Genomic DNA, 16,199 nt, shown 5'->3' on the forward strand with positions numbered 1-16,199 from the left:
CTTGAACCCACTGCCAAAGAACGGAGAGAGAGGATCGGTTTAATTGCTGTAGAGCTTAAAGACCATGTCATGGACGATGAGCTCCATGGGTCGACTAAATCTCCAAATATCGAGTATTTCTTTGTGCAGAATTTGATGAGCAATTATGATAAAAAAACTGAGATTAAGAAAACAGGCGGCTGGAGAGATGACATGAAGTTTCTCTACCACCTCACTTGTGTCTTCTGTTACTTAACTGAGAGGAATGAGATCCCCATCGTGAATTTCAAACAGATCCCAAACATCACCAATGCACACTGGAACTCTCGTGCCATTCTAGCCTTTCTTACGTATTCTGATGCCAGAAACCCAGATCAGGTTGCGTAAAATCTGTTCCTACTTATGGGCTGACCATTGGTTCAGCAGTCAATTGTTCCGTGTTGAAGATTTTGAAGAACTATCTGAAGCTCTGAACGACTACCCAAAAGCTCTCAATTACTTGAAAACCCACTGGAAAACAGATGCCTCTCCAATCAACATTGCCCGAAGCAACCAGTGCTGTGAGCGTGCCATCAAAATTATGCAAGAATTGCACGACTCCTGCCACATTAAGGACAACCTCCCACTGAGATTCATCCTCTCTAACAACATTATCATGAATATTTGACTTCCTTATGCGTTTGATGATCCTATATAATGTTGTATGCATGTGACTCTACAGCTTGTGTTCAATTTTATATCTGCTTATAGTGACTTCAAAAATTTGGCCAAAAAGCTAATAAATAAAATTCTTAAAATCATTTTGTGTGTGAGGTTTTTTTATCAAACCGCCTTGAATGTAATATTTTATTTACTCTTAAATGAAAGCTCATCAAATTATGATACAGGGAAACGAGGTTGTATTAAAGTCATCACCCTAGTGGTTAGCTTGCAGCATTTCTGAAGTGAATCGCCATGGTTCAAATCCTTACAATTCTTAAAAATACAAAATAGTATACATAAATATTCATCAACTAATTCTTTAGAATTTCAAAAATTTTATAAAAATATTTAAAGTCAACACCCCATGACATGGTCTGGTACACTTTTTCCAACTAAAAAATTTAAATTTTAGATGTAATTTAGTAATTGAATTTAAGATGATTTGACATTCAATACTAAAACCTAATTAGTTTTTAACTATTAGAAAATGTACTAAATAAACCTAAAAACATACCGCACTTTTACATCTTACAATAGGTATACAGGCTAAATAGGAACATATGCTACATAATACTGAAACAGACTTCTTTGACTGAACTTTAGTACTAATAATTTTCCAAATAGATTCCACAGTTACTACCTAGAAATAAAATAAAAAGTAAATACAAAGTAGAAACAGCCTCAGTTACTATACATCGCGTAGTTTCCACAAATTTAAAAAAAAAAGCTTCCATTTGAATAAAAATCAACTTGAAAAAACTTGACCAAAAACAAAAACAAAAAAATGAGCACCTACTTTGTTTAAACATAATGATTTTAGAGTTTCTATTAGTAATGAATAACATGAATCTTTATATTCACTAAATTTTACATTACAATCTGCATTAAGCATATCTAATGAAGTACTTAAAACAGCAATCATATCCTTGCCATGAGGTGACCTATAAAATACAGCATCATAAACATTAGAATAATTTACAAAACAAAATTTCAAACAATACACACCTGCCTGCAACCACTTTTTAGTTTTGCGATTTGAACATAATCATAAAATTCCTTTTAGCAAAATATTTACGCTTTAGGGGCCGAAAGGGCCCAATTTAGGAATTCAGGATGTAAGTAAAAAAATAACTTGAAAATTTTATATATATATATATACCTATTCATATATATTTGTTTTTCTTTGTAGATAAATAAAAATACTTATGTCACATCCACAAAAAAAGTGTGATCATGACACAAACCGAAAAAAAAGATTTGTTATTTTTGCGCTCACAAAACATCAAGACTAATAAATAAACAAGCGATAAAAGAGAAAGTGTCCACTTTTGATTTAGATTGCAATGATACAAAAAATCCACTCGGCATATGTGATAAATGTAGAAGTAATATACGTCGAAAAAACTACTTGCCGGATTTAGTGATAAACTAGACTAAAAACGTTGTTACACCTTTAACCAGAAATTCTACTAGTTGCCAATGTAAAATATGTAAACTAACCAGTTATTGTGGAAGAACCTGAACAAGAAGAAAAAGTAGTAAGTTTTCCAAGTTGCGTGCATCCAACTAAAAAAATATGTAAATCTTGTATTTCAAACATTGGGAAGGGAAAGAAGCACAAATGTGGAAACAAAACGTTAGTTGTAAAAACATATGAAAAACTTCAAACCTCAGCTAAAGTTAAGGATCAGATTGCTTCTCAAGTCATCTCAGAAAAATCATATGAACAAAGATCAAAAAGAATTAAACTTTCTACAGGTGCAAAACCTTTACAAATATCAGTAGGGCCCTTAAAAAATAAACCTTGACAGATCACCTTGATTGATTTATTAAGGATTCAATCAAGACTTACTTTGTCCAACAAGAAACTAATACAGCTAGCAAAAGAACTCAGGTAAGAACGATTTTTAAATAAAGTATTTCTTACTCTTTTTATGTAATTTAGTTAGCCTAAATGTATATATATATATTTTTAATAGAACATCAATTAAAGGGAAAACTTGCATACAAGCAAACCTACAAAAAGAACTTCCAGTAATTGATAGTGCACTTGAAGATTTATTTATAATTGATTATCAAGAATTTGAATTTAAAAAAGGAAATTTAAAAGTAAAGGAAAATCTCCCTATTATTAAGTGCACCAATATTGAGGAGTTTGTAAGTATGCTTATTGTGATTAAAGAGGTGAATTTAAGCAATCAAACAATCAAGCTCGGTATTGATGGAGGAAGAGGCTTTCTGAAGGTAAATAATTTCATTCTAAATATGTTTATGAGAACTATGATTCAGTCAAAACTAAAGAAAAATTGTAAAAATAAAAAAATCTTATTTTAGATCTGTTTGAACCTATTTTCAGATTGTGAGAGCAAAGGTTTAGAACTTGACAAATAAAATCATGAAGACAAAGCTACAATGAGTACGTATGAACAGCGTGGAAAATAACGGGCGATCAACGGTCACTGACCGCCCCAAATGACTGAAATTGCTATTTTGACCTCTCAAAACGGATTCTTCCCGGTCAAGGTTGACCGGTTGAAAAAAAAAGAGCCATATAATGTTTGACAAGTTATCAGGATGTCTTTGAAAATGCATATACAAAAATTTCATAAAATGTAAATCCTTGAAAAAAGCTTCTAAAATAATTTTATTGTTTGTACGCTAATTTAAATCGCTTAGTTAGTGAGTATTATAAATGACGTAAACTATAAATTTTTTTTTGCTTCACTTATCAAAACTAATTTCATTTTACTGGTGATGAAATCCATAACTGCTTTTTTCATAAATGATTGAAGTTCTTATTTTATTATTGTTTTAATAATAATATAATATTAACTAAGAACATTTTTTTATTCCTTCATTTTATTTATATTTTATTTATATCATTTTATTTATTTTTCTAATAACCTTTTGCTACCAATTGCGATGAAAAAAATGCCTTTATTTTTAATTTTGGTTTAATTTATCCGTAATCAGCAAAATTTACAAATTATCGACTAAGAGCCGCACACCAAGCCCCAAAATAATACCAATAATTCATTTGCTGATGGCAACATCGAAAAATTGTATGACTTTTATAATATGCCGTTACGTTATGCTGGCTTCACTGGGAGTGTAAATAATATGTTAGATGCTTGACATCACTTAGTTGATAACACTGTCAAATATTTGGCACCAGATAAAACTGAGTACCGTAAAGTGTGGTATCAAATTTTTTCGAGTTCTATGAAAAAAGATTGGGGTCCGGTTTTACTTCTTGTTGAATTTTTGTTCGTATTACCTGTTTCGAATAGAAAGGTTAAGCGTCTTTTTTCTCTTATGAATAGAATTAAAACTGACACAAGAAATCGCTTAACTGAAAAACGGCTAAATAATATAATATTTGATAATAATTTGATGAAACAAATAGTGAAGAATTTGATGTGAATCCTGCCATTGAATTATGGACTGAAGATACGTTGCGAAGGTTTACACAAGAAAGTTGTAAAATTTATTCAAAAAAAGTAAAGAAAAAAACTATAAAAACATTAATTGATTTAGAATCTTCATCAGACGAGTCTTTAGATTTAAAATCGCCTTTCGATAAAACTTTGTATAATGAATCAAATAAAACGTATCTTTAATAAAACATTTTTAAGTTTCATAAAACTTTGTTTTTTGTATCTTTGGCAATTATTATTGTAGTATTACATAAAACGATACTTAATTAAGTGTTCAGTATAAATTACTTTGATATAATATTAAAATGTTTATTTTTTATTATTTTAAAAAATAAAATACAAATTAAAAAGGAATACGAATTCGTTCATTTTAAAGTATGAAGTTATTTTTTTATTTACAAAGTTTCGTCATGCAGAATAATTACTACAATGAAAATTTGAACCAAAAAAAAAAAAAAACCGCCCAAAAGAAACAATTGACCGTCAATTTTATGTATTAGCCGGTCAGTTTGACCGCTCGCCTTTGATTTCTTATTTTCCACGCTGCGTATGAAGAACCTCAGAATTCAAAATATAAAGAAAGTTCTATGAAAGCTTCTTTTTTACTAGCTTTAGTTCTGAATGTTCCTGAAAGTCACTACAATGTTTCTATATTAATGAACTGTCTAAATTTAGATAAAATAAAACACTCATTTGTAGCTGATCTTAAACTTTGTCAAATAATGTGTGGTTTATCTCCAAGAGCTATGGCTACACAACCTTGCCATACATGCGAATGGAAAAGAATGCAACCATTTAAAAAAGAGAAGCTTAGAACTTTTGGTTCTTTAGAGGAATAGTACATAAAATTTTTTCAATCAGGTGCAATAAAACTTAATGCTAAAAAATTTTGCAATGTTATTAATCCTCCATTGATACACCTAGAAACAAGCGACCACTTACTGGCAGATTATCTTTTCCCGACAGAGTTACACCTAATGGAGGAACTGTTAATCATATTTATAATCATATAGAGAAATGTGGTGGTGAAAATGAAGTGGCCAAAGTATCAATGATTTTAAACATTTCAAAAGAGGTCCAGAATAATGCCTTTAATGGCAACGCCTCCCGTAAAATTCTTAAAAACTATTAAAAGTACATGCGTGCATTGCCAATTAATTTAAAGGCAAAGGGGCTTAGAATTTTAAACAATTTGGTTGAGTCTTGGTTTGGACAAAACTTCATAACGATTTTCAAACACATATTAAAAACTTTGAAGATCACTGCAGAACACTTGTTGAAGACTATGGAATAACTCTTTCATTGAAAATTCATTTTATTATAAAACATATAGGTGCTTTTTGTGCAGTAAGAAGACGTGGATTAGGCTGCTACTCTGAACAAGCTGTTGAAGCAATTCATTACAGTTTTGTTAATGAATCTTAGAATAGACTCAAAGTTTCCAAAAGTAACAGCTCCTTTTCTGAACATTTGAAAAAAGCTGTTATCAGTTTTAACGGAAAAAAACTTGAAATATTGCATATGGGAATCTATGTTTTAACTTTACTTAATTATAACTTTTTTATGATAATGACACAAAAATATGTCTATTAATAAACAGAATCTTAACAATATAAAACATAGTTGTATTTTACAAATGACATATTCAAGACAGTCATATCCAAACGATATATTCTATTTATGACTTATTTTCACAAATTAAATGACTATAACTTTTAAATAATTGATAAATTTGTTAAATAAATTTATTTAAAAAAAAATAAAAAAAATCCATGAATTTGGGAAAATATTATTAAATTGGGCCCTTTTGGCCCCTAAAACGTAATTTTTTTGCTAAAAGGAAATTTATGATTTCGGTGACATATCAAACCTAAATCAACTCATTGTAACGAATCCAACGATGTATGACAATGTCTGGGGTCAAATTGCAAAACTAAAAAGTGGTTGCAGGCAGGTGTGAATACAAAACAAAGGAAAACCAATTGGAATGATTTAGTGCATATTATTTTTTATTATCTATAAATCATGACTTTTATGAAAATAGGAACAATTTAGATGCACAAAAGAATGAAAAATTTAAATTTATGATTGGTCCAAATTTAAAAGTTATATTAAGATAATTATAGTTCAATGACTTTTACCACCAAGTTATAATATGCAAACAGCTGCATACTATTAGCTACCCTAAATACGTCCTTAAATATTTCTAAACAATGTTAATGATTGGTTTATGGAAAACTCTTTTTAAATAATGTAAATGATTGGTTAATCCAAAAATGCATTGTAAACATAGTTGGACATGCTCTTGCAGTCAACCTCCAACCATTATCACATTGTCATAATGATGCTTCTCTTTTTCTTTTCTATAAATACTATAATGGACACTGCTCTAAAGAACTAGTGTCTCTTTTTTCCTTAAACATCAGTTCTTTGGAATTTGCTTCCTTCATCTTGCTTTCCTGATTTAAATAATTTGCAATACTTTAAGTCGCCAGTCAATTGTTATCTTGCTCTATAAACTTTATCTTTTCTCTTCCAGTAACTTCCATCTCTAATAGTGGTTACTTGCAGCCTAGTTGGAAGTGAAGATGTTGGGAAAAAAAAAAAAAAAGGAAAATTCTTTCTAAACAACGTTAATGTTTGGTTAATGAAAAACTCTTTTTAAACAATGTAAACCCAGCAAACATATAGACCTAAATAGGCATTTTGAGCAGACCGCTGTATTTTTGCTCATTAGTTACTTAGTGGACCATTAGTGGCAGCTGCCAAAAGTAGCTAGCCGATGACTAGCCGCTATTAATATGTTGGAAAATTATTGGCTTGCCATTTATAGTGGCTGCCACTAACATTCTACTAAGTAACCAATCAGCAAAACTCCAATGAACTGCTAAAAATGCCTATACAGGTCCACTGCAAATCCACTAAAACAATATTTGCTGGTAATGATTGGTTAACAGAAAATCTTTTCTTAAGAATGTTGATGATTATTAAAAAAAAAATTATTTTAATCTCCTTTAAAATATATAAAAGAATTCTAAAGGAAATTAAAATAACTTATTAAAGGAATTTAAAACTGTTTATTTCTAATTGTAGTATAATTTGACATACACAATGTATGTCAAATTATAAAAACTTATGATTTGAGTAAAAATACTTGTGTAATAAATTATAGAAAATTTTGAAAAGTTAACTTAGTTGAAAAACATAACAAAAAAACTGTCTAATTACTTTTGGACAATACTGTACTATCATGACAATACTGTACTATCATGACGATACTGTACTATCATGACGATACTGTAAACACTTTTTGTGTACACCAGTGCTTTTTAAGTTGTGTATTAGACAGTTTTTTTTTTTGAGTCTTCTTTATTTTGCTAAAAAATCTCAATTAAATAAAAATAAGTGATTGTTTTGTTGAGCAACAAGTAAAAGTCTTGTTGGGTGTAAACTTGAACATAAAAAATTGCATGTCATATAAATATGTACATTTAGTTAGCATTTTATTTGATTGTTAGGAAAACAAGACTTTGACAAAATACCATTGTTCTGTTAGCCCTTACATCTAAATGTAACTGTTTTGATTACACTTACATCTTAAACTATTTGATTTGCTTTCACATAAATCTAAAAGTAATTGTTTTGGATACACTTACATCTAAAAGTAATTAGGAAAACAAAAACTTTGATAAAATACCGTTGTTCTGTTAGCCCTTACATCTAAAAATAATTATTTTGCTTTCACTTAAATCTTAAAGTGATTGTTTTGCTTTTACATATTGAAAGTAATTGTTTTGGATACATTAACATCTAAAAGTAATTGCTTTGTTTTCGCTTACATTTAAAAGTACTTGTTTTGTTTTTAGTAGTTTGTTTTTTAACCTGTCTGAACCACAACTATAAATAATTAATAAGTAATAAGTTTTCAAATCTTACCCAGAATAACAAATTTCATGAGCACCATTAATTTTTGCAAGTAAGCACTCATACCACACTTTAGATTCAAATGGTTTGTCAAACTTTATATAAAATAACTCTAAAACATGTGGAAATACACGTGGCTACAAAAAAACAAAAAAAAAACAATAATAATCAAAACCATAGCAAAAATTTTCAATATAATGTCAGTAAATATAGTAAATAAAGTTAACTATTTATATAATTTATTTTATATTACTCATTACTTATATAATAATTATCATATTAACTAAAATCACATTGTGTTTTTTCTAACAAAGACACAGGCACACACTCATCATTGAAATTTTTTGCAAAGCATTTTTTTTTTGATGTAATTATAAACACAAATGTTAGGAGTTTGCTCTATATCTATAAATTTGATAATATCAAAACTACACTTAGCAACCATGTTATGATCATTGTGCTTAGAGATAAAGGCATCCAATTTTAGCAACCATACTATCTTGTTTGACTATATTGTACAACTATATCATGTTTTATAAATATGGCCTATCATGTTATGTATGTATACCAAACAATGATATCAATGTACTACAGTGGTCATATAAATTTCTTGAATGCTTAGAAATTCCTTAAGCCAGATGAGAGTTGTCCCTTCCCTGATGAAAGGAGTAACAGGCAAAAAAGTTACAATACAATACAAGTTTCTGTTACAAATATTTAGCTTACTTGCTTTTTCCAAATTTCGACACCAAGTTTTACAGCTAGTGGAAACAGTGCAAGACTCATCGAAAGTGATTTAACAAGTTTTAATCCAATACCTACAAGTATCTATAAAAAAATAAAAAATTGTTTCAAATAAGATATTAAAAAAATTACTAATTAAACACAACAACAATTTAAAAAAATAATTTTTTTAAGATTTTAAAACTTATTTTATAAAATGCAACAGCAACTATAATAGTTGCAACATTAAAAAAAAACTCAAGAAGAAACTAAATTTAAAGAAACTAAACTTTTCTCATATTGTTTTCTGGCTTCTGTAAAGCTTTTGATGCTTCTCATTGTCAAATTTTGCTACATAACAATGGTATTTGTGGCTAAATACTTAATTGAATCTAGATTATGTTAATGAAAAAAATGTTTAGTTTTCTGTCAAGCTTGCTATCTATATTGGCTTGAAGAATCTTATCAGTTAAGATTTAGTGTTAGTAGCAGTTGCAAAATGACAACACAGTTGATTAGACATTTATATAAATGGTATTGTGACTGATACATTTGTTTCTGTTTACTTAAACATAGCTCTTTCAACAGTTTCTTTTAATATATATATTTTTTAATAACTAAATTTTTTAAAGGTTTTTTTTAATAGCTTTTTTATGCTTTTTTAAATTGTTTTCTGTGCGGTTATCTTTACATTTCCAGTTTTTTATCAACTGCCTAATAGTTAATACTCTATATTAGAACAATTTATGGAGAGCTACAGTGGCTATATGTTAAGTGATGCTGGGCTCCAGTGTCTATAAGTTAATTTATGCTGGGCTCCAGTGTCTATAAGCAACATTTTCATTTTTCCTTATTTTTTAACTATGATCAAATGCACAATTTTCTTTTTCGAATCTTTTAAATCATTTGAATGCATGAAAAAAGTTCTCACCAGAAAAATATTTTGCCTTTATTGAATGACTTTACTAAATAAGGACACTAATTACATTTTTCACATTCATTTGTTTTAACTAAAACTGAATTAATTATAAGCAACTTTAAGGAATCCTTTCAGTAAACTGGTAAATAACAATGTTAGATAACATCCCTTTACTGGAATGGCAATTTTATATAGCAAATTGATTTGTTATAGCAAATGAAAAGTGCTAATCCACTATTCCAGCAGAACTCAAAGGATCTTAATTAATTTTAGTTATTTATCTTATTATCTTCAAAAAGGTTATCTTTAGTTTAAATTAAAAGGATTTTGTTATTTTTTTATTTGTATTTTAAAAGATTTTAATCCACTAATCCTGCTCAATCATTTTAATTAATCTTGATTATCTTCAAAAAATCTTTAGTTTAATAGTCAAAATTAATAATCATCTTCAAAAATCTTATTTTAATATCTAAGTTTATTAGTCAGCTTAAGAACAAACATTGCAGGGTGTAACATAGCCAGCCCAATGGCACTGTATAACTCGGAATTCCTAATGGGTTTAAATTCAATGACTTTTTTTTATTTTTTATTTTTTGAAGGAATTATTAATAGTTTTAATAAAAGTTCCCAATATTTTGTAAAACTATAACAATATTATCATAAATAAATTGTTTCAACCCTCTGGAGCATTGACGTGCTATTCACTAAAGCAATAAACAAATAGACTTTAGTTTAGACTATAGTTTGTTATAGTTTAGACTAACTGTTTGTCTAGATATTACACTTCATGAAACAAAAATATTTATATTCAACTTTTGTAAAAAATAACATTTTAATGGACCAGAAGAAAGAAAGGTGAATGAATGATGAATAATACTAGGTTAAATGATGAATAATACTGGGCTAGGAATTCTTGATTACTCTTTCTTTCGGAAAAATGTGAATTAGACATTTTATAACTCATTAAAAAAAAAATCAACAACTGTAGTAATAATTACATTTTATTTAACTGTGTTTACTATTTTTTATTTGCTGTTATTTTATTCATGATAGATTTAAAATTAACAAAAATTAATACAAGGAAAATTACTTACTTTATGTAGCACCAATTCTGGTATAATATACAAAACATCTAACTTGACTTTTTTAAATCTGTCACTCCTCAGACAATACAGTAAAAGAGGGAAAAAGTTCATAACCTATAAGAAAATTACAAAAATGATATTTTAATAATAATTGGTTGCTAAAGAGACTTGGTTGCTAGAGAGATGCGATTGCTTGTGATTTAATTATATCACTAGTTTATAATTAAAGTATTCAAGACACTATATATATATATATATATATATATATATATATATATATATATATATATATATATATATATATATATAAGAGAGAGAGAGAGAGAGAGAGAGAGAGAGAGAGAGAGAGAGAGAGAGAGAGAGAGAGAGCCCAATCTCTATTTTTTTTAAGCTCAGCTAAACAAAGGATTTAAAAAAAACATTTAAGTTTTAAAAGTGTTGATTATTGATCTAAGATTTCTTATTCTGATCACTTGAGAATCGCCTATAAAATGAGTCTAACTCTCTTTTTTCAAAAGTAAAAAAAATCTTATATTTAATATAATGTGTAAAATTAATATATAATAACACTATATAGTATTTTTGTAAATCTTAAATTTTATGCAAAAACTTTTGGGAATAAATACAGGTTTAAGAATATTAGGCTAACATAAAAAAATAAAAACAAGATTTAAAATAATAACTAAAAAAGAAAAAAAAATTTAATAACTACCATGCTAATATCATGTTGACATACAACAAGAATAGTTTGAAGAGCCTTTCTAAATAATTCTTCATTGGTGTGCATAACTAATACTGTTGAAAGCATCAAAATAATGTTTTCTTTAGGCAGAGTATTCCTACTTTTTACCATGAAGCTGATATCAGTTAACCATGAGCTACTCATTACATTATCACTGAAAAACATTCTCAAACAAAATAATACTTGAATGTTGTAAAAAATTAACTACAAATCGTAGTTACATAATCATGAAATAACATAGGGTTTCTTTTTTGATATATTTTCATAAGAATAAAAAAAACGTTTGTCTATCAAGATTTAAGTTTTACTGCTTAAAAAAAGTTTCTCCAGCTTGTTGGCCCCAGAGCAAAAAATAAATACATGTTAGAAAAAATACACAATTTATAAAAACATACCTGTGTAGCAACGTCAACATAGACAGTGATGAATGACAAATCTTAAAGATTTTACTATATTGAATAGAAATGTTTAAACTTCTTAGTGGTATCTAAAATTATAAGGTCTTCTTTATTTTGATTCAAATTTGTAGCTAACACTGCACATACATATTCAACTAAATATATAAACATAAAATAAATATATATAATATATAACATAAATATAAATATATACACACAAAAGTAGATAGAGCAAGAAAACATATATTTGGATTCAAAAATGCTTACATTAACTTTGGAATCACAAATAAGGATATTCTCAACATTTGCAAAAAAATCCAAAATCATTCTATGAATGTCTGAACTCTCAAAACAAGAATGTTGGTCACTAAGTAGCTTTAACATTGGAAAGACAAGGATAGAAATTAAAGATTTAGATTTCTCCACTGTAAGATCTCTAAGACATTCTGGTACAAGACTAAAAACTATACAAAAATTTATTTACAAAAAAAAAAGTCCAACATCAGCCAGACCCTACCACCATATCAACAACAACAAAAATTACCAAATAATAGAATCTCCTTCAATGCTTCCACTTCATTAGATTTTGCCATGATTAAAGCACAAAACAGAAGAAGTTCATCTTTGAATTGTAAAAGATTCTATACATTTAAAAACTATATTTTAGGAAGTAGCACTTTATTGAATTATTGGTTAAAATTACTTTTTTTTTTTTTAATTGGTTAAATTTACTTTTTATATCTAGTTATAAATTCTTATCAGGGATGCGAAGTTCCATCGATTTTTTGGGACTCCAGGACTCCAGACTCAAAAATCATAGACTTCTTGGACTCCGACTCCGGATTTTTTTTTTCTTTCTTAAACTAAATACAGATTTTTATTATCTGGAGTTTTTATGTATAAATGCCATAAAAGTGATAGGGTACCAGTAATATTTTTATTATGAATAAGATATATATATATATATATATATATATATATATATATATATATATACATATACATAAATATATGGTTCCCTAAGTAGACTATTCGGTCTTATCGCAGAGCACCGCGGAAAAGCAATTAACAGGAATTCACTCCTCCTTCCTAACCGATGTTGCAAAACTTGCCCAAAGGTGGGTTTGAACCATGGTTACCTTACTTTTTAGGAAAAATAAGGGATCCGTGGGTTTATGCAGCCGAGCGCAACCACTGCTTAATAAGAATAATGCAATTCCAAAGACAACTTTTATTTATTTTGTATTGCTGCATGCACAGAATTCTCAATTTCTCAGTTTATTTGAAAACATATGATCATAGAATTATAAAAAGATTTAAATGTTTATTTACATTAATTACACTGTATATTATAAAGTTACAAGAACAAAATATTACAATATCTACATTGTCAAAAATTATTCAAATAAAAAACTTATCGTCAATTAACTCAGATGTAAATCGACTACGATGATCTGGTGTCATGTGCTTTAAAACTGAAAACAGTCGCTCAACACTGACTTGGGATATGGGTAGCGACAAAGCGACTCGACAAGCATTTTGTAAAACCTCAGGGAACTGTTTAACTGCTTTAAATGGGTTAAGTTTTATAAAGTCGCCTATATTGGAGGAGTTATCTTTAAATTTTCAATTACATCTAGTTGAACCTGCATTTGTTCTTTTGAACAATTCTTTTCAATCTCTTGTTCACATAGCATAAATAAATTTGGTCGTCGCTTTGCGACTGGTGAAGCATCCTCTTCGTTTTCTGAACTAGATTCGGCAACATGAACTGAAAAAGAGTTGCGCGCTACTGCGTTTTTAATTTTGTCGAGTTCATCATTCTTATTTTTATTAGCCAGTTGAATCAGTTTGTAATTAATTTTCCAAAGTCCATCAGCTGCAGCTATCTATAGAAATATTAATAAGTTTTTGAATATGTGTTTTTTAAAGTTAAATTTTAAAAACTTTATATATAAATGCATTTTGATAAAAAAAAGCAACCTTATCTTCAGTCGCTGTTAGCATACAGCTATGCCTAATAACCACGTAAACTGCTGCAAGAAACAACGAATTTTCGCGTAGTGCACTTTCTTTATTATTCATTCCTATTTGGAAATCTCTGGCTAAGTCACTGTCTTTCCTGTCTAGTTCACACTTTATTGAATTCCAATCAAAAAGGAATTTGCCTGCGGTAATATTTCACACTGAAGACGGATAGTTAGATCGCGTGCCATATGCAATACATTTCTCAGTTCTTCCCACATCCCCCAAAAATATGGTTGCACATTTAATTCTTTAGGAGCTTCTTTTTGCATATTCAGGTTTTGAATTACTGGTCGAATCTAGAAGAACAGAAGAATTCATTAAATATATGTATTACGTTTTCAACGAGTTAAGTAAAGAGGATTATTAAAGAAATATTTACATAAACTAAATTTTACAAGTTATTAAATAATGTAAATGTCATTAACATTGAACTAATTGGATTTATACTATACCGGTTGGAAAACCGGTTTATACACTTTAATTAAAATTAGAAGTTATAAACTTTAACTTACCTGAATTAGCCTCTCGATCATATTGAACTGGCTAGACCAACGGGTAGCCTGGTCTATTATTGGAACAAGATGTGGAGCTTGGTCTCTGAAGAAGTCAATCTACTTAGAATTTCTCGCAGTTTTGACAACTTCTCTTGCATGGCTGAGGAATTTTTTTATTGTGAGCATCTTCAATGCATCATTCATGGCTAGCTGTAAATTGTGGACAGCACATCTTTGAAGATGTATAACATTCATTCTACCGGCAACTCCACTTGCCAAGACTGCTGCCGCATTGTCTGCTTTATTTTGACCATCTTCGTCAAACTCATCAGTTTCAACTAAAAGATCGCTTTCTTCATCTTCGATTTCCTCAATGGCGCGGATCCCGAAGTCGCGCACCAACTTTATATTCACCTAAATATATTAATTATGATTTCAATAGTTAACTGAAAATTTAGTGACTATACGGTTTTATCAAAAAAGTTTATTTTTTAAATGTTTTTATTTAAAATATTAATTTTAATATCAATTTAATATACAATGTTCTTCATTTTAAACAAATATAGGTGAGTTTTAAAACATGTGTTACTCACTGCTGCGTTGTCAACACTGAGGCCTGAAATATTAATTTTATTGATTCCAAACTTATCTAAACACTTCTCAATAATTTTTTTAGTGTATTCCGCCGTTTGTTTTCCCTTTGTATTGATAGTGCCAAGATTGATGACAACAATTTCATCATTGTTTGAGTATTGCACATTTATACCGAGGTAGTGGCGCATATGCCTAGATGTAGAATCGATTTTTAAATAAATTAGCATTTCCGATAATTTGTTTTTGATTTGTTCGCAATGCTTTTTGGCAAGATAACTAACTTGAATTCTCATATTATCTCTATTCATTTTCAATCCAAAATGAGATGCAACTTTTCCACAAAGCTTTTGAATAGGTTCCCAATCGAACGCCTATAGAAATTGTTTTTAGAATAATACATTTTTATTAAAAAATGGCAAAAAAACATATAATTTTTTAGATTTTTTTTGAAATTACTTAATAAATATTAACAAAAAAATAATTTGAACCTGGAATGAAAGACCTTCAATCAAAACCAGCTGGTTTAAGGCTTGTAAAAACTCATCTTTTGCTATATGCAAATTAATTTGCTGCGGTACAAAACACTTTAATATGGATTGCTGTGAAGTGCTGCCTTTGATGGCTGTATGTTTTTGCTTCTTATTCTTTTCTTCTAATTGTTTTTCAAATTTTTCTTTTTCTAACGTAATGACAAGCTCCGCGTGTTTTCTAGATAAATGTCGTATAAGGTTGTTAATGCGAGCTTTTGCGGCACATGTAATTTCTTTACCGAATAACTCATTACTTTTTACTTTTTTCGGGTACAAGACATTTGAAGCATACTACTTTACATCCATTCAACATTTTATTTGTACAATGAAAATGTCTGTAGATCGTATCTGATGCATAGTTAGTGGCCATTACTAGTCAAGATTGTTGCTCACAAGTAAACAGCAAATGTTATTATAAATAAAAATGTTGTTATTGCAAGTTATTGTGAACATGCAAAGTATTTGCTCTCTGTTATATATGTTTCACCAAATTAATTATCTGTATAACAACCCTCGAAAACGTCGTTAGGAAAGTTGTTAACATGACTAGTTACGAATTGATGACGTTAGTAGTTTTTCTGTCAAAGGAATTGTTGCGCAAAATAATTTTTATTTATTTGTTAAAGTATTTTTATAAGTCCTTT

The 16,199-nt window shown here is 28.7% G+C and overlaps 2 protein-coding genes across 11 annotated transcripts in view; both read right to left on the reverse strand.

Moving 5' to 3' along the window:
- The window catches only part of LOC101240561 (focadhesin), a 105,932-nt gene that overhangs the window by 21,703 nt on the left and 68,030 nt on the right, over positions 1–16,199 (reverse strand). For all 10 annotated transcript variants that reach the window (XM_065793525.1, XM_065793522.1, XM_065793526.1 and 7 more), the window contains 9 exons: positions 12,454–12,550; positions 12,177–12,373; positions 11,907–11,998; positions 11,482–11,665; positions 10,779–10,883; positions 8,769–8,870; positions 8,055–8,179; positions 1,474–1,622; positions 1,196–1,317 (listed from right to left, as the gene is read on the reverse strand). In XM_065793525.1, coding sequence (XP_065649597.1) covers positions 1,196–1,317; positions 1,474–1,622; positions 8,055–8,179; positions 8,769–8,870; positions 10,779–10,883; positions 11,482–11,665; positions 11,907–11,998; positions 12,177–12,373; positions 12,454–12,550 — 1,173 coding nt within the window. The remainder of the gene's footprint in view (positions 1–1,195; positions 1,318–1,473; positions 1,623–8,054; positions 8,180–8,768; positions 8,871–10,778; positions 10,884–11,481; positions 11,666–11,906; positions 11,999–12,176; positions 12,374–12,453; positions 12,551–16,199) is intronic.
- On the reverse strand, positions 13,334–14,229 carry LOC136077763 (uncharacterized). Its single transcript, XM_065791946.1, has 2 exons — positions 13,893–14,229; positions 13,334–13,798 (listed from the first exon to the last, which is right to left on the reverse strand). Exons 1-2 carry the CDS (start codon positions 13,992–13,994, stop codon positions 13,508–13,510), a joined length of 393 nt encoding a protein of 130 aa, XP_065648018.1. The 5' UTR covers positions 13,995–14,229; the 3' UTR covers positions 13,334–13,507.

The sequence above is a fragment of the Hydra vulgaris genome, chromosome 03 (genome assembly GCF_038396675.1).
Source record: "Hydra vulgaris chromosome 03, alternate assembly HydraT2T_AEP".
NCBI lineage: Eukaryota > Metazoa > Cnidaria > Hydrozoa > Anthoathecata > Hydridae > Hydra > Hydra vulgaris.

What these genes read in the sequence shown, in the direction of transcription:
- LOC136077763 (XM_065791946.1), bottom strand. Translation starts at nt 13,994, where the DNA reads ATGAATAATAAAGAAAGTGCACTACGCGAAAATTCGTTGTTTCTTGCA. An exon ending in TAACAGCGACTGAAGATAAG is followed by an intron (nt 13,799 to 13,892) that starts GTTGCTTTTTTT and finishes ATATTTCTATAG; the next exon opens with ATAGCTGCAGCTGATGGACT.